The sequence below is a fragment of the Phyllopteryx taeniolatus genome, chromosome 16 (genome assembly GCF_024500385.1).
Source record: "Phyllopteryx taeniolatus isolate TA_2022b chromosome 16, UOR_Ptae_1.2, whole genome shotgun sequence".
Taxonomy (NCBI): Eukaryota; Metazoa; Chordata; class Actinopteri; order Syngnathiformes; family Syngnathidae; genus Phyllopteryx; species Phyllopteryx taeniolatus.
In genome coordinates, this window is record NC_084517.1 from 12,436,303 (window position 1) to 12,457,292 (window position 20,990).

Here is a 20,990-nt window from a genome sequence, read left to right on the forward strand (position 1 = left end):
CAACACCAGAAATCCTGAATATTAGACGTATTAATGTGTACAGATAGCTACAGAGGTGTTTTGCTAGTCAAAGTTGGCTGCATCAAATTTTGCTCTCTGACCAACCAATCAGATGACAGAAAAATGCTGATGTCATCAGGCACCAGCGCTCTGGCCTTGTGAAGACGAATTTGAAATCTGAGAAACGAACAGTCCCATATAGTTTACTGAACTACATATTCGGAATGCGCTGGGCAGATTAGATTTACATGGCAACGCATAGAGGCTAACATCTGATTGGACAAAAAAAAAAAAAACCTCAACATCCACATGGGAATAATAACACAATTTTACAAATAGAATTTAGTTTTTAAACGTAGGTCAGTGCTTCTGATAGTGTTTAGGGCCCCAGAGGCCTTGCTGTCCACAAAGGGCCACCACTGGGGTAAGTAATATAATACTAGACAGCTCTCAATATGAAACCACCACAATAAAAAAAAAACATTTTTTAATTGATACGTCTCTAGCAGTGTCATTAAAAACAGATGTGCAGAATTTTGTAGATTGTGCGAGTGTACCCATTAAATGTCTGCTGAGTGTAAACTAGTCTTTCTAATAAGACTTGTTTGCCCTCTGCTGCACTATAGGCTGACGGCCAGGAGGTGGCGACAGTGGTGAGCGCTCAAGAGATCAGGGTGGTAGCAGAACTGTTGCAGATCTCTCCAGATGGCCTGCAGAAAGCCATCACTTTCAAAGTCATGGTCAGTATTGAAACTTGTTTTCTTTGCATTTTCAACATCTCGTACAGGATGTACTCATGTTTGCCACATACCTGCAAGTTATGTCTTTTGATTTGACTGGATCATATGTTGTATTGTCACTGTTAGTATAAGGAAACTGGGCTACATCAAAATCTTGCTGAAAGTTCTTATTTACATCATTGCATTGAGGTGTTGTGGGACATTTGCCTCTCGACGGCTCCATTAGATAAAAATAAAATAAAATAAATAAAATAGTCGTGGGCGACTGGTTAGAGCGTCTGCCTCTGAGGACCGGGGTTCTGTGTGGAGTTCGCATGTTCTCCCCGTGCCTGTGTGGGTTTTCTCCGGGCACTCCAGTTTCCTCCCACATCCCAAAAACATGCATGGTAGTTTAATTGACAACTCTAAATTGCCCGTAGGTGTGAATGTGAGTGCAAATGGTTGTTTGTTTATATGTGCCCTGCGATTGGCTGGCAACCAGTTTAGGGTGTACCCGGCCTCCTGCTCGATGATAGCTGGGATAGGCTTCAGCATTCCCGCTACCCTAGTGAGGCTAAGCGGCTAAGAAAATGGATGCATGGATGGAAATAGTCGTGGCGTACTGCAGTCACGGTGGCTTAGCACATTCCTCCTACTATACAACCTTGGTTTCATGGGTCGATAACACAATTGGGAGATTTTGTTATAGTCTGATGAAACCAAGGTTGAAGTATATGTCCATAATTCCAAAAGGTAGAGTATGTTTGGCACAAACATGACACTGCTCATACCCAATGAAGCATGATGGTGGCAGCTGCATGCTTTGGAGCCGTTTTTTCTTCAGGAAGTAGGGCCTTAGACAAGGTGGAAGAAATTATGATCACTTCAAAATATTAGTCAGCGTAACCACAAAACCGTCAGTCTTCTACTAGTAAGCAAAATAAATGTCAGGAAAAGCCTACTAGAACAGCCAAACTTTATGTGGGTTTAATCAGACGCATTTCAAATGGTTGCAGATGTATGCTGACTCCCATTTAACATGAATTTAAATATGATTTGTTGTTTCAGAGCACAGCCGCATCCCCAGTTATGAGGGTATGCACTATGCACACTTGTGCACCCACATTATTTCAGTTGTTTATTTTTACTTACCCTTTAAAAAATAATGTCTTTCAATTGAGTTCTTATTTATTCATTAATCCACTGACCTTGTCTGCCTCTTGTAACTGAATCACTTTGTACAACAGAACTGTTGCATGTTAACTACTTGCTGATCAAGTAACTACAGATAGTCGCCCTGCAAATAACATTGATTAGTCAGCCCTATCACTTACATAAGATCTACTACTACTACTACAACACACACTTAGGTTGTAGTAACTGTGGCTTGTTTACAGTGATGCGTTCTTTCTTTATTGGATTTGGTGAGTGATGCTAGTGGAACAAATGATTAATGCTGTCATAACTCTGCCATTGTTGTTTGTTAATCAATAGGATGATTCAAAAACAGTTAAAGTGATACATCCTGTGCACTCAAGCATTTCATGTAATCTACAAATACTTTTTTTAGGAGGAAAAAAATAAAAATCCCTCCACCCTAATTTTGGATATTGGGATCAGTTACCTTTAATGCGGATGCTCAACCTGTTGACTCCTTTTAATCACATATACACTGTATACTGTACAGTGCACTGTATGTATATACATAAATGACACATCCTCCTCTGTCTTCACAGGAGACGATGAGAGACAAGATTTACACGCCGCTGACTGTGGAAAGCGCTGTAGATGCCAGGTGATACACAGTCATTTACCCAGCATGCTTTTCTTCCTCTGTTACAGTAGTCCATCACATGACCATAAATGGCCATAATTAGAAGCAATGAGCTATTTAGTTTCCGGTAAACTCATATAATTCATTTAGGCACTAAAAACAAGTCATAAGAAGCCCCATATTCTGTCTGATTTGTTGTCTAAAATCTTTTTATTTTTATTTTATTTTTTTATATAAAATAACCTCCCTGACCACTCTATTCTGTTCTCTAGAGATGCGGTTGCCAAGATCTTGTACTCGCTGCTCTTTCACTGGTTAACAGAGAGGGTCAACGCTCAGGTGTATCCTCACCAACATACTCTTTCCATTTCCATCCTGGACATTTATGGATTTGAGGTTAACTACTGTAATCTTCTCGTGTGAGCTTTTGTGTATAGGGAAGATATGCATCAACTTCCTAAAGCAGACATTTTAGATGACAAGTCATGAATGACCAGCTATGTGACCATTCCGTGTATGTGCGTGTGTGTGTGTGACAACAACAGGATCTGGCATACAACAGCTTCGAGCAGCTGTGCATTAATTATGCCAACGAGTACCTGCAGTTCTTCTTTAACAAGATCATTTTCCGGGAAGAACAGGTAAGTCGCTTGCAGACCGCAAGCAACTCATTGGGTAATTGGAAGTATTAATCCAAAATGTAGGCTATTTTGCACAGAACAGTTATGTGATTGTCATGTAGGAGGAGTACAGCAGGGAGCAAATTCCGTGGCAGGACATTCCATTTAATGACAACCAGCCCTGCATCGACCTCATTGCCGCCAAGCCTCATGGCATACTGAGAATCCTGGATGACCAAAGCTGTTTCCCACAGGTGAGCGAGAAGAAACGCTTATGCATATTTCTGCCAGACTTTTTTATTCTGCAAGTCCCTCTTCTGGTGTGTTTATAGGCGACAGATCATACCTTTCTCCAAAAGTGTCACTATCACCATGGCAACAACCCATTGTATGTGAAGCCAAAGATGCCCCTCCCTGAGTTCACTATCAAGCATTTTGCTGGACGTGTCACCTATCAGGTACATGGATCAGAATCAGTTTATAGACACACAATGACACTCAGTTTATTAGGTGCACTCAGTCTAATAAGATAAGCACAATCAAAGAATCTGCCTAAAAACAATCTTTCAGTTTTGATTGACACAGTCAGAAAGGTATTAACCCCTTAATTCCAATTGTGTACTTTTTTAGCTTTGTGTAATAATTATTATTGTACAGAGTGGTCCATAGTTTTTATACTTCTGTACTTATTATGTTCTATAGTTCATATACCCTAAAAAGATGTGTTTGATGATTTCAATATTTTTCCCATGAATGGAAACGTGTCTCCCATCCTGTTTATATGATATATTTAATTTCATTTTGCATTGTCTATGTGTACTGTTAATATCTTTACTCTGACAATCTACGCTATCCTTGGCAAGTTTCTGGAAACAGGATCTGTTCTTGACAAACCACGCAGTGGAAGTCCTGCTATTACAACCACCGACTTCAGGTTGTTGAAAATTATAATCTTCTGCTCGAAGCCTTTGAACAATGTGAAGCCAGTACGAGTAAAGCTTTATTGTTTACAGTTTGGCTATAGTTTAGTTATAGCTTTATAGTTTTGTTGATGCTAAGTTCCAGTGCAGCCCTCATGATAGACCTCCCCTGGCTTTGCGCGAACGCCTGCTCTAGCAGTGTGGTCTTTTCATCAGTGGTGGTAGCAGCAGGACTTCCGCTAAATGGTATGTCAGCAACAGATCATATTTCAAGAAACTTGCCATGGATAGCGAAAATTATACTTTGCACTGGAGCATTGTAACAGCCATAAAGCTTCTCAAATTGGCACTGAATTGAAGTTGGGTACAGAAAAACAAATTTTGCAACCCTGTTCCAATGTCAATTGCCGAGCGTCAGTGAAGGAAGGATATACTTACAAAACGTACAAAGTTTATATTGACTTTTGGAGCACCTTGTATGTAATCACCTAATCACCAGTAAATATGTTTTACTGGATTCTACATACATCACCCTTTATAAAGGTACAGTATATCTATCTGTTTAGATTCTAACTGGATTCAATTAGCTGTTTTACCATACCTGTGTACTGACAATAAATACATCTGAAATTGTATTATGCCAGTATATTACTTAAATTTTTATTGTATGTTATTTGATTGACAATTTATATCATTACATCATTATTTTTCTTGCTTATTGGTTGGAAAAAAAAAGACTAGGTTACCAAATATGATTCCTTCAATCCTCAATAATTGGTGACTTTAATGTGACGTGCAGTTCTACACTACTTTGAACTCCAACCATAATAATAAACACATTTTCTAATTAACACCTCGTTAAAAGTTAATTAAAAATGAACCTTATTACCTTTGAAAAGAGAGAATTTATAATGTAGTTTTTGTATAAATTTTTTGTTAGTGCTGGAAATGGTCAGTGCCAGAGTGTAAAATTAGGTTATGTACAATTTGAGATGCAGGAAGCCCAGAGAAACATAAACAGTAATGGAGCACCCAAACCCAGTATTGACAGGTGACATGATGTTTTTTTTTCTTTATGTCAATTTTGCAGGTTTACAAATTCCTTGATAAAAACTACGACCAGGTTCGTCAAGATGTCCTGGACCTGTTCATTCAGAGCAGGAACAAGGTGAGTGGAGCATCATCAAATATATAACAGTGAGTTAAATTCTCAACAAACTGAACATGAACCAGATTTCCACTTGGTTGTGGATAATATTAGGTTGTGTTCACACACACAAAACAAAATCTCATCTTGTTCATGGTCACCCTTACCTCAACCTCTCTGTCTTTTAGATGGTGTCAAACCTCTTCCTGGCTCACGCAGAGTTCCTGGGGCAGCAGAGAGGAGGTCATGTGAGGAAGAGCAGCACAGTCACCAGGAAATACCAAGCATCCACTGTCAGCAGCAAGTTCCAACAGTCCCTCCTGGAGCTGGTGGACAAGATGGAGAGGTGAAATACACTGATAGATACAAAAAAAAAAACTTAAAGATTTCTCACTTGTGTTACTTTTATTCTATTTCAGGTGCAATCCATTTTTTGTCCGCTGCATTAAGCCAAATAACATGAAGGTAAAGTTTTAAAAGAGCCTCCTGACAATCCCACAAATGCAGTCAGTAATCACATGTTGCCATGACAGCACGCAGGTGTGTTTGAGGTTGACCTGGTTAAAGGTCAACTGCGACACTCCGGCATTATGGAAACCATCAGGATCCGCAAAGAGGGATATCCTGTCAGGATGCCTTTTTCTGTCTTCCTCTTCAGGTGAAACGCTCTATATGTTGATTTAGCCTTCAACTACAAAACATCAATCTGTATAGTTTAATCTCTCTAAGAGTACACTTGTATAGGGCTGCACGGTGATCAAGTGGGTAGGAAGTGTGCCACACAGTTTAGAGGTTCGGGGTTTGAATTTCAGCACCCAGCCTTCCTGTGTGGAGTTTGCATTTTCTCGTGGCGCTTGCGTGGTTTTTCACCAGTTTTCGCCCACATTCCGAAAAATATTTGTTGGGACATCCGCGCACCGAGTGACGTGGCCGTACGAGACTTAACTGTTGTACAGTGTGCGGGGTTCTGCAACTAGTTTTCATTAGTGGCGGATCATTGGTAACTACCGGTAGTTTTACTGTGATTCCAAATTCGAATCGGAGATGACTGGCCTGAGAACGTCACAGAGGTTATGCCCAGTCAAAAATGGCATGTTGTAACACAACAGAAATTACATTTCCGGGTAAATTTACTATTTCATATTTACCTGTGGCCAAAAAGCAAAGTGTCAAGAGACTGTAGCCAAATTGCCAATGAATGTGCCGATCATTGCCAACAGCCTCCCAAATATCCACACTGGCTCGTTTGATCTCGCTGTTTCCTCTATTTGTATTATTTCAAAATAACAACAGCAACCAGGGCAATCTGCTTCTGCTATATGTGAAGCCTCAAAATGCTGTTTCCCTTCACAAAAACAGGGGTTGGAGTTTTTTTTTTCTTGGAGCGAGTTGGTATGCGTGTTGGTGTGTGGGTCTCCTCCAGCCTCTCGCCCAAAGTCAGCTAGGATAGGCTGCAGCTCATCTGTAATCATAGTGGAGACAAGCACTATAGAAAATGGATGGGAGTACAATTGCATAAGCCAGTTTTTGACAAAGGGGCTTGAACTGAAAATCCATTCAAGCTTAGTTTGAATTTCATTGAATGCAATCGTTTGTGTTTGTCTGTCATAGATATAAGTCCCTGGTGGGAATTCAACAACTGCCATTAGCCACTGGAGACCACTGTGTGCTGCTGCTCAGTAAACTGTGCCCTCTCAGACCAGGAGACTACCATGTCGGGGTCACAAAGGTTTGCTCCTCCCTCTGGTGAAAGTAATCTTTTGATATTCTACTCAGATTATTACAAAGTACATGCAAAGGTATCAGTCATAATGTGCATCACATATAACTTTGTGTGTGTTACAGTTGTTTGTGAAGGAGGCGGTCTACCAGCTGTTGGAGTGTAAGCGGGAGTGCTGTCGCCAGCTTGCTGCACTCACCCTGCAGCGTTACGCTCGCATGTACTTTGTCAGGAAACGCTACGTGGACCTCCGCAACATGATCATCAGGCTACAGGCGCATTGCAGAGGCTTTCTTATGAGGTGGGCCACAAAACTAAACCTAATCTCAAAACTACTGTGATAGCATTAATAATAATAGCATTCAGTGCTATTTATATGGTGCTAAATAATTATAACAAAAGTTATCTCAGGGCACCTGGTGAGGATGTGAGAGCCTAAACCAAAGAAGCGGTGGGGTGTGGGAATTATGTATATCACAACAGCTGTAGTATCACCACTAAAATTGCTAGTGCAGTCATAGTATATACAATGATGCAGTAATTGCAGCACTGTTGGTGGTGGTTAGCACGTCTGCCTCACAGTTCTGAGGTCTGGGTTTGAATCTCGGCTCAGGCCTGGCCTCCCTGTGGATAAACGGTATAGAAAATGGATGGATTGATAATAATCTTGACAGTATTAGACTAATGAATTTGTTATTGCCCCTACATTTGTTTTATCTTTTAGACGGCACTATGTGAAAATGAGAGACAGCCTGGTTCAGTTCCAATCCCTCATCCACTGTCATATCAGCCAGAAACGATATGTCAAGGTACGCAAGTGCAGACTCACTGCATGTGATATCATCCGCAAGCAATAAAGACAAAATATTTGAAATCCAAATCTGTTGCCCTTCTTTTGCATCCTAATGTCTTCCACTTGACATGTTTATGATTGTTGCGGTCTACCTGCAGATGAAGTTGATGGCCCAGAGGAAAGCTGAGGAGGAGAAGAAGAAGAAAGAAATGGTAATACCAAGCTCGCATTCCTCCGCACACTATTACACTTTATTCCATCGTAGATTAAAGTAAATCTTATACCAGGAGCTGATGAAAAGAGAGGTGGTAAATGTCACAAATTTGGTGATCCCTGCACAGCTTGGTACTCTACTGCAAGCAGCAGGAGGTTTGTATGCTGTCTGTACACATTACTAGCCGACACATATATGCAAGGGCTTGGTGATTGATTCTTTTTTTCTGCCTCTTTTTCTTTCTCTGTCAGTCAGTGGTGAGTTGCACTCTGACTGCTTGGCCCTGCTTCAGGCTCCTCATATCCAAGAGTCCTCTTCCAATCAACTCACTCTGCCTCTGGACATCAACAACTACCCCTTTTATCGTTACGTGCTCAGCTACTTCAGAGTAAGATCATGTGCCAGCATAATGTTCAAATTAGCTTCAGTCTGTCTAGTCTGTCAATGCATCATTTACAGTGAACGTCTTGTGGCAACAAGTAAGTAATCTTGTTGCCTAAAACAAACTCAATTTAGATTAGTACCAAATTATTCATCTGTCATAGATACCTGCTTGCGTTTGCCTGAATTCCATAATCAAGATTAAGGCATTAGTCACCGAAATGTAACATCAATGAATCTGCACTAATATTCATTGAATTAATGCCTCGACATTAAAGTAATGTGGATATTTTATTTTATTTATATTATATTATTATTTTATTGGTCACTCATAAACAAACAACGATGAAAACATAACCTCTTGAGATATAACAATACTCAGTTGTTAATATATGCACATTCTAACTCAAGCTGATATGTAATACTTACCAAAATGTTGAAATAGCTGAAACTCAACTCAACTTTATTTATATAGCACTTTCACAACAACCGCAGCTGTTACAAACTGCTTTACATAAAACATAACATACAACAATTGAAATAATGATAATACAGTCAGAAATAACTAAATAAAAACAGATTTAATGAGGTAGTTTTAATAACTTCAAACACAATCTGGCACTGTACAGTACTTAGTAGACATTTTTTGTTATACAGTACTTGAAAAACAGAATTTAATATTTGCCCGAGTCCCTAACTGCTGTGAAATAAAGGCAAAATAATACTGTTTATATATATATATAACATTTCAAATGTGAATATTTTGTAGTAATTTATAAATGTATTTACCACCTTTTGATCCCAGAGAGAGTGCACGCACATGTACACACACACTCATCTACACACACAGTTTTGTTGTTGCAGCGGAATTTGAACTTTGACCCAAAATGTATGCAATGTAAAAATACTACAATGTCTGTTTAGAATTTTTATGCCACAATCAGTGTATCCTTGTGGTAGGAGCCCAAGTTTGGGATGTTGCTGACACCCCTGGAGGCACCTCTAACATGCATAGAAGAGGACCTGAAAGAAGAAGCACTGCAGCTTTTCAACATGGTAGGTGAACCTTTCATTTACTGCTTGTATTTAAGTCAAATATGACACACACAAAATAGTATGTCACAAGCTCTGCAATGCTGATTGATATATTTTTTTTGCCTTTATGTATTCTTCTACAGGTGTTACGATTCATGGGGGACCCTCACCTGAACGGGGCACAGGAAAACATGTTTGGCAATTATATCATCCAAAGAGGTCTCTCATCTCCGGGGTTGCGGGATGAGATCTTGGCTCAGGTGGTCAACCAGGTGTGGCGAAATGTCAATGATGACAATGCAGAGAGAGGCTGGCTTCTGTTGCTTGCATGTGTCTGCAGCTTTGCTCCCTCACCGCAAATGGACAGATATCTACTCAAGTAAAAACACTGATTAGATTATCTACTACATGCATATATGCTAAATATCATCAAATGTAAAGTGCTCAATTTGTAACTTCTCTCTTTAGGTTCGTTTCTGACCACGCTGCCATTGGTTGCCAAGCATTGCTACAACATAGTCTCATGCAAGTCGGTCAGAAGATGCAGCAGAGTTCAGGTCCCGCCTCTGAGACCTCACGGACCTATCCGCTGTCACTGCTGGAGTGGACGGCCAACAGGAAAAAAGCTAACATGGTGTTACATGTGCATTGTTTTGATGGTAGGAAGAAAATACTTTGGGGTGATGATGATGACGATTGTAATCAATTGATGGTGTTGTTATATTTAATTTAAACAATAGTCTAATTGTAGTTTTGACTTTAAACCAATAACGAAATGATGTCAAATGATTCATGATGATGTAGGAGAGTCGTTCCTGTGTCCCGTCCACTCCTGGACCAGCGGCGAGGATATATCGGGAGACATCCTCCGGCACAGGTGCTCATTCAAAGTTTTATCAATTTTAACAAAAGACATTGTTGTAAGTGACCCTCCAATATATCCTCAAATAGTGGCTTCTGCTCTAACGGGCGCAATGCTTCAAATAAATGCCTGGTTGTGCCACCAAGCAATGCAGTTAGGTTCATATCCTGTAGGTGCAGGCCTCATCTAAAATACATCCAGCCATCCATTTTCTTTGCGCTTCTCCTCACTAGGGTCGCGGGCGTGCTGGAGCCTATCCCAGCTATCATCGGGCAGGAGGCAGGGTGCACCCTGAATTGGTAGCCAGCCAATCGCAGGGCACATACAAACAAACAACCATTCGCACTCACATTCACACCTACGGGCAATTTAGAGTCTCCAATTAATGCATGTTTTTGGGACGTGGGAGGAAACCGGAGTGCCCGGAGAAAACCCACGCAGGCACGGGGAGAACATGCAAACTCCACACAGGCAGGGCCAGGGTTTGAACCCGGGTCCTCAGAACTGTGAGGCTGACGCTCTAACCAGTCGTCCACCGTGCCGCTCTAAAATACATATCTCCTTTAAATACAATAAACACCCCAAGCCGCTATCTGAGGAAATACAATATTTGCATTGTGGGGGTCTTACAGAGGTGTGTCAGAATGGTGGAGAGGGAGTTCTATCCTGATGAAGGAGCACGGCCAGTGGGTGGAGTTAGCGGGTCACGACTACGTGATGGACCAGATTGCAGACCTGGAGCTTCCAAATGACTTCCCAAAGCAGAAGAGCTACTTCATCATCAGTACTGACAACCCCACTAGAGTCAGAGCCAACACCAGCCTGTCAGTACACAAGGACCACTCCATTCACGACCTAATACAGTACTGTGAAGCTTTTTTTGCGCCAAGCAGATGTGTTCTTCTGTTTTCTTCCAGAAAATTATTTGGTAGTGGCTTTGACTCAGATGATGAACTTGTGCCTTCTATTCCTCTAAGCGGAGACTGCAGACCAGCCTACAGCCTGTCTGACTCTGACGGTTACCACAGCCACGGTGCACACACATGCATCTTTCATTGATATATAGATTTCATTGTGTTTTCTCTTGACTATTTATTTTTCTTGTAGCCATAATGTGTTTGCTTTAAACTGTAGCATTCAGTGAGGTTCCCAGAGGTGATGCTAATGCATAATAGTAAGGTCAAATGGGGCCTTTTGACTTCTTCTATTCCTGCATGCATTTCTTATCATCCTAGCTTTTCCTTTTGTTGTTACTTGACAGCAAAAGTATGTGCACCTACAAAGTGAGATCCACAGTGTTAAAAACGTTAAAGATTTCAGTACTTGGGAGAGAGCAGACTTCCACTAAGGTGGAAAAATTGCCACATGAGAGAATAGATGCAGTAGTAGTCGTGCACCTAATACCTGTACCTAATGAAGTGGCCAGTGTGTGTATCACTGTAATGGAATGAGGCTGAGTGTCTTTCTCCTTTACGTGCAGTCGAGTCTGATGCGTTCAGTGATGGTCAGACTCAGAGAGGAATGGACCGCTATCTGGACAGCCTGTTCGAGCCCGTGCTGTCGGACAGCACCGTGGTGAGTGCACTGTTCATCGACAAAGGCAACTGGACAAATATCACACATATCTGAACTGCAATGTTGATACGCATGGGAAATTCGGTGATGCTCATTTTGCAGCACTCTACAATTTTTTTTTAATTAAAAGCCCTGAAGGATTAAAAAGTAGTGCCATACTTCCTCTCCTCTATTTTATTCATGCATGGAGGAGAGTGCTGATGGATGAATCATGTCAGCCTCAGCTTCGGTTTAGTATGGAGGAGATAACATTAGGTTACAGAGTCACCTACCATAATTTACTGTAACATGGAATACGAAAATGCTGCACAATATATACTGTACGCGTGCTTTTTGGATTTTTTTAGTTGTAGTTACTGTATATTTTAAATTATAAAAAACACAACACAAAAATACCCTCCATCCATTTACTTCATACAATTTACTAGAGCTGTATAAAGAATGCTGCCTCTATATGGTCACTTTCAGTGGTGGATTTTGATATGGGCAACTTGGGAAGTCACCCACGCTGGCAATTTCCGAGAATTAATAAATTCCATCACGAGAAATGAATTGGGCGTTGACTAAAAATTCAAATAATGAAGAAAACTGCAAGATGTTAGAGGAGTTGATATTAACATTAATCAGCATTGTGTCCCCTCCTCTAGTAGTGGGTTGGGTGAAATGACAAAAAATACTTAAACTATTATTTTATAGAATAAATAAAACATTGTTAAATTGTATATTTGAAATTGTTTAATGTACAGTTTTTTAAAATTTGTTTAATTGTTTTTTCCTGAACTATTGTTTTAGTTATAATATTTGGATAAATCAATTAACCAATTTTAAGTATAAAGGGCTAAATTATGGAGGACCTTTGACAATATAAATGCTCAGGGCCATACTTTGACCAACCCTGCTTTTGATGGTATGATAGTTATTAATTAAGCAATATTTTATCATAGTTTTAAATGATGTGGGTAATATTTATGTGAATGTATTTACCATAACTTCTCGTGTATAATGCGCACCCATGTATAATACGCACCCGCTCAAAATTCTGGAAAACCCTTCTACCTATGTGTAATGCATTTTTACAATGCATGATTTTGCTTCTACCCATATGATCAAAACATGAAATATTATCTGTATTTTGTTAGTTTTTTTAAAAGAATAAATCTGAAGTTAAGCACTTTATTTGAACACGTGATACTTTTTTTAATTTACTTGCTTTTATTTTGAAATTCACAGCCCTACTTTTATTTAGTAAATTAGAAAACACACAGTTGTGCTCATATGTTTGATTACCCAGGCAGAATTTTTAAGATGGTACAATTCATTAAAGAAAACATGAAGGACCAGGCAAACCACATTTCATTTTATTTTAATGGGATTCAAATTAAACGGTCAAGCATTATCATTAAACAAAACATAACCATAAAAAAATTAAAGATGGTTGTTGTTCAATCATCAGTCATATTTAAAAAAAACAATATTTCACAAATTCTGCCAGGGTATGTAAACTTATGTTCTTCTGTACTGTATATGTATTTCTGTACATATATGCAGTCATACGTACCCTTGTCATATTGGAATGAAAGTGTAGGCTAAAACTTTTTTATAACCACTAGGTGGCGGTGGCATATTAGAATGAAAGTGTACACGTTTATCATAACCTCTAGGTGGTGATGGCATTTTGGAATGAACGTGTACAGCTTTTTAATAACCACTAGATGGCAGCATACATTTATAAAATGTGAAAGTTTTTTTCCATTTGCCCCTATACATATGTATATTGCGCACTATTGACTTTTGACATTTTTTGGGGGGAAATAATTGCGCATCATACACGAGAAATTACGGTAACTAGATTTTTTTTATACATATACAGTATCTCTTGAAATGAATTTCATTAGATTATGGAGCTGTCCCTAACATTGTGACTGGCGGTGAGTACGCAGTAAAATGTTTCATGTGTCAGTGATGTCTTGATATTTGTTGGTGCAGCTCTTCCAGTGTTTACGGTTCTTCTAGGGGCATATTTGGTTCCCCCGCTGAGTAGTACAGTACAGTCCCTTCAATAGCACCTGTTCATTTACTCTTTTAAACAGACCTTCATGTCTCATGAAGTGTACTTCATTTTTCTCTCTGTGCCTGTCCTACTTACTTTTCATTGTTTGTGGAAATGGAAAAGACTGGAAGTTTGGCAGCAAGGATTAAGGGAGGTGGAGGCATCTCAGGAGGTGAAAGAAGAGAGGGGGAGAGTCATCTGGTTCCAAGTAGATCGTATCCACCCGGAATACACCCTGGAGGTAAACATTCGAAAAAATTGCTTTTACATACCTTGGTGTTTTTTTGTGTTGGTTTATTGATACTGTAATTGGCCAAACAATTGTATGTTGATATTTTTGCATGCTGTGTGTTCAACTTCATGCTTTTACTAAATCAATTAATATGTAAATGTAATTAGCCCTGCTTTTGTCTTGCAATCCACCTTCACATCACACTCTTTTTGTTTTTGTTTTTTTGTCCAGTTCAATTATTCAGCTTTGTGGCTAAAATGCTTTGTCAGTGCAATGTATAGTACAATTTTAAAAGTATGGATGCTGTAAATACACTAATACTCAGATGGAACCTCAGGATTTAAGATTTTTTTTTAGACTGGAATAGCATCAGGTTTTTTATTCCTGCAATGGGGAAATTCAGATTAAAATTGGCCTATTGCATTTTTAACCTCAAAGAATCTTGAAAAATAGCTAAAGTAATGACCAAGGTCTGTGGTAATACGGTTAGATGTGTGATTTTAGTCACATATTATTTAAGTTAAAGTGTCTTTGCGTTATTCAATTGAGCTCATAAAGGGTGCTAACTGTACGCTTCATTAAATGTAGCGGGTGTAATGGGCACTGTTCCTCCTCATGGTTAATGCATTGACAACTATTCAGTGTAAGCACACACGGCTCATCTGATCTCCTTCACTCTCATTCCCTCTCGAGCTAAACGCTCATTTTGTTGCTGCCAACCTTTCAATTGCTTTGTGTGTGTGTGTGTGCTCGTGTTTTCATTTCAGCAGTTGTTTTTTTTAAAATAATATTAGTATTTCTATATTATTTTCCATGCAACTTATTATCAGTTGCGCATACTATTAATGGACAATGTGGAGGACACATGTATCTTTGGCATCTATTAAGATAAAGTATATTGATAATCTATATGTTACTGTGTATACAGTATGTATTGTGTATTATATTTATAGCACATTATTTTAGGATGTGTTGAATGAGTCTGTTGGAGAGAGAACTCTTTCTGCTGTTCCCAAAATCTGCCAAAAATGTCTGACCTTACTGTGGTTAAACATTTTCATTTTATAGCCACATAATGTATTTTCCTTTTCCAGATGACCATACCAGTTATATTCCATTTAAAACTGAGACTGAGAAACGTTTCCTAACTTACATGTTCCTTGCTGCTCCTCAAGCTGTACCAGTGCTCCCAGTAGCGGGAGGCATGATGCCACCTGTCCCTGCCATGCCCATCCCCTCTCACCGCCATCACCATGAAAAACACCTGCAGCAAAAGCAACAGCAGCCTCAATACCACCAATACAATCGACCCCAGCCCCCTTCCCATCAACCGACTTCGTCCACTTCCACACACGTAACCCCCACTCATTCATCCACTCATGCCCCATCTGTGGCCCCTTCAATGGTCCCCTCTGTGGCCCCTGGTCCTGTGAGTTCTACTGATGTTGCATCACATGGCACCGGTGTCCCAGGTTTGGGGTTGCCCCCACTTCTGCCCGTGCCTGTAATTCCAGGCTTGCCTGTTTTGACAGGTGCGTCAGCTGCAACAATGGAGTGTTCTTCAGCATGTGTGGCCTCAGGGCGTGATGAAGAAAGATGTGTCTCACAGTATTACAGTATAGTGTGAAAAGTTATTGTACAGGGATTTTTATTTTTGCAGTGGTCAATTTATTTCCCTTGTACAGGAATATGAAGTATTTTATCTGGTTGTTCTTCAGGAACGGAGCAGGCCTTACTGACTCAACAGCAACAAGCCATTATCAACCAGCAAGCCATCATTCTGGTATATACAGTATAACATAATTGAAACATTCAATACACTTTTGAACGCACCTCAAGAATATTTCAAAAGGTTCATGTTATCTTATTCTGAATTAGAAATGATCATTTGTACTTTTGTCTCCTCATGCCTTGAGTTTTGCCATTCTCTCCTCGCCTGTCTCAACAAACTGTCTCAATTTAGTTCAGAATGCTGCAGCTAGCTGTTTGTCTTGATCCCATAGGTTCCACCCCATCACTCCTGTTCTGTCGCACTGGCTCCCTGTTAATTTTAGGATTCAGTACAAAATTTCAAGATACTTGGAGTTGTCAGGCTCCTCCATAGTTGGTGGATCTGGTGTTATTTTATTGTCCTGTTCGGTCCTTTTGCTCTCTCTCTCTCACACAAGATTAAAACCTAAACGTGACAGAGCCTAGCAGTCCGTTGCCCCCATTTTGCACTTCCATTTGAGCTATGAAGAGTCTCTTGTGTAGAATTTTAAAAAAAAAGCAGTTAAACCCACACTTGTTTAAACAGACATTCCAGTAAGTGTTGATAGCTGATGGATAATTAATTGTTTTGATTTTTTTAATATTATATTATTACTCTCTTACTCTGATGCGTTTTCCATCCATCCATTTACAAACTAGCGTAGTAGTGGCAACGTACTAAATGACACACATGCCAAATTCATCCCCAAAAAATAACAGCAAACCATTTCTTAGTGACAAAGCAGTTACACCAACAGAATTAATCACTTTATTATTCCTGGTCACATCGGACGTTTGCATACCCGCTTGCTGCTAGGTAAAATTCACAAGAGTCAATCATAACCACCCATCTTTCTGGTCTTATTTTTAATGGGATAGGTGAATGTACCTAAATTGTCCGAGCTCTTGTTTACACGTCAGTGTCATATTGAGCAGGCATTCACATCTTCATGTGTGCAAGCAAAGACTCACACGAAGACTAGGTCAATAATTTGACCTCCCTCATGGTCTCCGTGTGTTCTCCAGGCCCAGCAGATGACCATGCAGGCCATTGCAATTCAGCAGCAGATGATGTCCTCCTTCCCTGCCTCTCAGTCGCCGCCACTACATTATTACATGCACTCACCGCAACATTCTCGCACACCAAGCCCAGTAAGCATACACACACCCGTCGTATACTTTGCTGTTCTGCAAGCATGCATTACAGACCAATGCCAACCCACTTATATGACCTTCTCAATCTCTGCAGACTAGAGAGCGAGAGGATTCACCACCAAGGTCCAGCTCTCAGCACAAAATGAGTATGTGTGTATCCTCCTTTCCACAGCACATTTTCAGATGTTCAATCAGAGTCAAGTCTAGGCTGGACCACTCAAGGACTTTCACAGAGTTCACCTGAAGCCATTCTTTTGATAGCTTGTACACAACAATACAGCAGTACAGTAGAGCTTCAATTTATTTTGCTTGTTCACATGACATTTTGTGGAAATATCAGCATTAGTCAGTTTGAATAATGTGGAAAGCATATACAGTATATCTAAAATTAATTTAAACAAGTTGTCACCAAATTGTATGATTTTGAATAATTAATTTCCAGGTCCAACACGTGACCCCCCTCCAGAGGATGTGGTCCGTGCCAGTGTGAGTAACACCGAACGCATAGAGCCCAGCCATGATATCAAAGACATCATCAAACAGCACCAACCTGCCTGCATGACTCCCTCTGGCTCTTCCATCAGACGGTAACATACACACACTATGCACACATTCAATGCACATGATTATATTGGTCAAATGATCACAATGACGTCTGGTTACATGTGTTCAGGAAAGATGAGGGAAAGGTTTTTATGAAGAAGCCAGACCCCCATGATGAAGCCATGGAGATCCTTAAAGACCAAATGGTCAATCCACCTCAACCAGTACACTACACACACGCAGACACATGTGCACACACATGCTCATATAACCTACATACGAATGTAAATTCAGTTTGACTGTTTTTTTGTCTCAGACTCAGAAGAAGTCTCAGTCTTTTCATCACAAAGAGGAGAGAGGAGACACCAAAATAACCAAGCCTGTTGAACCAACTGACTCCAACATTGACCACGCTCCTCCTTCAGGTGAGTTTTTCACATACTTCAATGAATATGAGATTCGGCTCTCCACGAACATTTAACATTGGCAAAAAGGTATATACTGTATATCATGGTTCACCTACTGTGGTTTTGTGAAACATATTAACATGCCTATCCCAGAAACGTCTGCCTTATCGAAGAGAAGTCTGCAGTTTGTAGCGAAATCATGAAATATTTCATTTGTGTAACTTAGAACTTCTCTATTATATTAACAAGGAAGCTCTATTATTCATAAGTGATTTGGAGCCCACCATTTTACAATGTGGACTACATACCATGACATCTACAGTCCTGTACTATTTATATGACCGATTAATTGCATGAATGTTTGTGACTAATTTATGTGTGTGCGTCCAGTCTGCAGAGAGTTGCCAGTCGAAAATGAGGTCATCCAGACTCAACTCCACAGCAGGACCAGCGATGAATATTACACCTACACCAATGTCCCTTGGAAACTTTACCTGAGGAAGGAGGTGCATTTCTGACGACCCTATTAATTGATCAGCAACAGTATGTTTTCATAAAATCATTTTATTTTAATCTTCCTCTTCAAGGTGTTTTATCCTAAAGAGAACCTCAATGATCCGCTGATGTTGGACCTGGTCTTCAGACAGGTTGTTTTAAGTATTCATTATATATTATAATTACAGTACATTGTTGACTTTTTTTTTATCAATAATTTGTGTTGTTTGCTACATACATTGCACTGTTGAGCAAGTGGTTTTACGAGATGTTTCATTTATTGTATTGCTCATGTTCTCTGAGTACTGCAGGTGGTACATGACACATTCTCTGAGGCCTGCATTCGTATCACTCAAGAAGAGAGACAAAAGATGAAAACTCTTTTCGGTATGTAAACCAACCAACCCACCCAAATCCTGATAGGACTTCATACATTTTTAACATTTCTACACACTTAGGAGTTTGGACTAACGTTCTTGCATCTAGCAATTTATCATACTGCTTATCCTGTATGACATGCAGCCATATGACACCTTGGACTGATAACCAATCAATCCCATTCTAGACTAATAGTTACATACTGTTTTCCTTGCAGTTGAAAACCAGGTGGATCAGGTTGTAGGAACTCACAATGAGAATGTGAAGAAGAAGGTGGTTGCCATGGCAAGAGACTCATGGGAGATCTACTTCTCTCGCCTTTTCCCAGCCTCTGTGAGCTCTTGGCATTTGTTAGGTCCAACCATTCTGGATTAAAATAATAATATTTAATATTATTTCAATATTTAATCATCATTCCATTCTTTTTCATCAGGGATTTCTTTACCCTTAATATACTCAGCTGTCATTTTGTTATGTTGTTCTGTGTTGCAGGGCAGTGTGGGGACGGGAGTGCAGGTGTTGTCTGTGTCACAAAAAGGCATTAAGCTGCTTAAGTTGGTGAGGAGCAGTTCCACTGGCCCAGACTACTTCAGAGTACTGAGGCCTTACAGGTGCATCTTAAATAGGGTATAAAAAAAGATTACACCAAATAATAATAAAAAAATGTAATGAATACAATAAATTAGATTATGATCAATGTATTGGGACGTCTGCTCATTACATATGCAGGAAGAAATGATTGAATATATGCACTCGGTTCTCCCTTTGCATTCTTGTAAGAAGAAAATAGCGTTCTCCGACTGTTCCCTTATACCAGTTGTTGGAAGCATGCAATCATTGAAAAGGTCTCAGTAAGTTGAACAGTTAAGGTCAATTGTGAGCCAACAGGGTGGAACGGTGGGCGACTGGTTAGCACATCCGCCTCACATTTCTGAAGACCCGGGTTCGAATCCGTGCAGTTTGCATGTTCTCCCCGTGCTTCTGTGGGTTTTCTCTGGGTATTCCGGTTTCCTCCACATCCCAAAAACATGCATTTTAGGTTAATTGAAGAGTCTAAATTGTCCATAGGTATGAATGTGAGTGTGAACAGCTGTTTGTTTATATGTGCCCTGCGATTAGCTGGCAACCAGTTCAGGGTGTACCCTGCCTCCTGCCCGCAGTTATCTGGGATAGCCTCCAGCATACCTGTGACCCTAGTGAGGATATGCGGTGTAGAAAATGGATGGATGGATGTGAGCCAACAGGTCTGCCTTTTCCCCAGATTTAATAATGTATTGATTAATGGGTGTGTCTCAATACTTTTTTTCCCATTGAGTGTACCCATAAAGCCTAAAAATAATTCATTTTAAAGATGATAACATCCTCTGTCTTTATGTGGCTTCCTGTGCAGCTACTCGGACATCCTGTTCGTGTCCATTCCATCCAAAAACATGTTGGAGTTCAATCTGGTCAATGAGAACCTGATTCTGTTTTCTGCTAGAGCCCACCAGGTCAAATGTATGATCGACTACTTCCTCACAGAGATTAAGAAGGTCAGAGAGCTTTTCTTTGAACACATGTATTTTAGACAGACTTCTGCTCCCAATAGTGTAATAATAATTAATGTAATACCAATACAGGAAACCAACACTAGTCAAATCTGACTAGTCACAGATTAAAATTTTTTTTTTTTTGAGAAACTTTCCTCCGTTACTGAAAAAAAGTACCTATTCACTGTTTTTTTTCAGGCCAAAGCCATGTCTAGTATAAAAATTTTGCTTTGGCACCATTTTGTGGTCAAGGAACTATGTTAACATGAGGAGAGGAGCTTCATTTAGTCAGGCCTTTGCCTTGTCTTATTGAAAAAAGACATTTGCTGCCATCTTGTGGCACCTATATGTAATTACAAACCTTTTTGAATGGGTGTCACTTATTCAAAATTTTTTTTCTAGTTGTGGCAGGGATCGGCCCCTATCAATATGAACAATGAATAATGATGCATTGACAGAGCAATGCATCGATAACCTGTCAACATGCTTTGTTCTTGCTCTGCCAGGATTCGGAGTATATGGTGGCAGTGAGGAACTACATCAAAGAGGACAGGACGCTGCTGAGCTTCCACAAAGGCGATATCATCAGACTACAGCACATGGAGGGCCTGGAGGCAGGTGAGATGCACACTTGCATTGTCACTCTGTAAACCACAGACAGTAGATGTTTACCGAACACTGTGTCTGGGCGT

The 20,990-nt window shown here is 40.0% G+C and overlaps 1 protein-coding gene across 2 annotated transcripts in view; it reads left to right on the forward strand.

Moving 5' to 3' along the window:
* Nucleotides 1-20,990, forward strand: part of myo15aa (myosin XVAa) — a 52,478-nt gene that overhangs the window by 18,478 nt on the left and 13,010 nt on the right. The window contains exons 11-48 of one of the 2 annotated variants that reach the window (XM_061749730.1): nucleotides 627-740; nucleotides 1,788-1,814; nucleotides 2,456-2,514; nucleotides 2,766-2,889; nucleotides 3,039-3,134; nucleotides 3,236-3,367; nucleotides 3,446-3,571; nucleotides 5,124-5,201; nucleotides 5,369-5,526; nucleotides 5,600-5,645; nucleotides 5,714-5,838; nucleotides 6,792-6,909; nucleotides 7,026-7,201; nucleotides 7,625-7,709; nucleotides 7,852-7,905; nucleotides 7,981-8,062; nucleotides 8,159-8,295; nucleotides 9,249-9,344; nucleotides 9,467-9,702; nucleotides 9,792-9,982; nucleotides 10,128-10,200; nucleotides 10,818-11,009; nucleotides 11,103-11,218; nucleotides 11,666-11,760; nucleotides 13,934-14,051; nucleotides 15,761-15,825; nucleotides 16,818-16,943; nucleotides 17,041-17,092; nucleotides 17,389-17,533; nucleotides 17,620-17,695; nucleotides 17,806-17,914; nucleotides 18,287-18,402; nucleotides 18,484-18,543; nucleotides 18,703-18,778; nucleotides 18,987-19,102; nucleotides 19,262-19,380; nucleotides 20,160-20,301; nucleotides 20,805-20,916. In XM_061749730.1, the coding sequence (XP_061605714.1) occupies nucleotides 627-740; nucleotides 1,788-1,814; nucleotides 2,456-2,514; nucleotides 2,766-2,889; nucleotides 3,039-3,134; nucleotides 3,236-3,367; nucleotides 3,446-3,571; nucleotides 5,124-5,201; nucleotides 5,369-5,526; nucleotides 5,600-5,645; nucleotides 5,714-5,838; nucleotides 6,792-6,909; nucleotides 7,026-7,201; nucleotides 7,625-7,709; nucleotides 7,852-7,905; nucleotides 7,981-8,062; nucleotides 8,159-8,295; nucleotides 9,249-9,344; nucleotides 9,467-9,702; nucleotides 9,792-9,982; nucleotides 10,128-10,200; nucleotides 10,818-11,009; nucleotides 11,103-11,218; nucleotides 11,666-11,760; nucleotides 13,934-14,051; nucleotides 15,761-15,825; nucleotides 16,818-16,943; nucleotides 17,041-17,092; nucleotides 17,389-17,533; nucleotides 17,620-17,695; nucleotides 17,806-17,914; nucleotides 18,287-18,402; nucleotides 18,484-18,543; nucleotides 18,703-18,778; nucleotides 18,987-19,102; nucleotides 19,262-19,380; nucleotides 20,160-20,301; nucleotides 20,805-20,916 (4,168 nt within the window). Of the gene's footprint in view, nucleotides 1-626; nucleotides 741-1,787; nucleotides 1,815-2,455; nucleotides 2,515-2,765; nucleotides 2,890-3,038; nucleotides 3,135-3,235; nucleotides 3,368-3,445; nucleotides 3,572-5,123; nucleotides 5,202-5,368; nucleotides 5,527-5,599; nucleotides 5,646-5,713; nucleotides 5,839-6,791; nucleotides 6,910-7,025; nucleotides 7,202-7,624; nucleotides 7,710-7,851; nucleotides 7,906-7,980; nucleotides 8,063-8,158; nucleotides 8,296-9,248; nucleotides 9,345-9,466; nucleotides 9,703-9,791; nucleotides 9,983-10,127; nucleotides 10,201-10,817; nucleotides 11,219-11,665; nucleotides 11,761-13,933; nucleotides 14,052-15,760; nucleotides 15,826-16,817; nucleotides 16,944-17,040; nucleotides 17,093-17,388; nucleotides 17,534-17,619; nucleotides 17,696-17,805; nucleotides 17,915-18,286; nucleotides 18,403-18,483; nucleotides 18,544-18,702; nucleotides 18,779-18,986; nucleotides 19,103-19,261; nucleotides 19,381-20,159; nucleotides 20,302-20,804; nucleotides 20,917-20,990 lie in introns of both variants that reach the window. The other variant, XM_061749731.1, reaches the window with a different exon arrangement.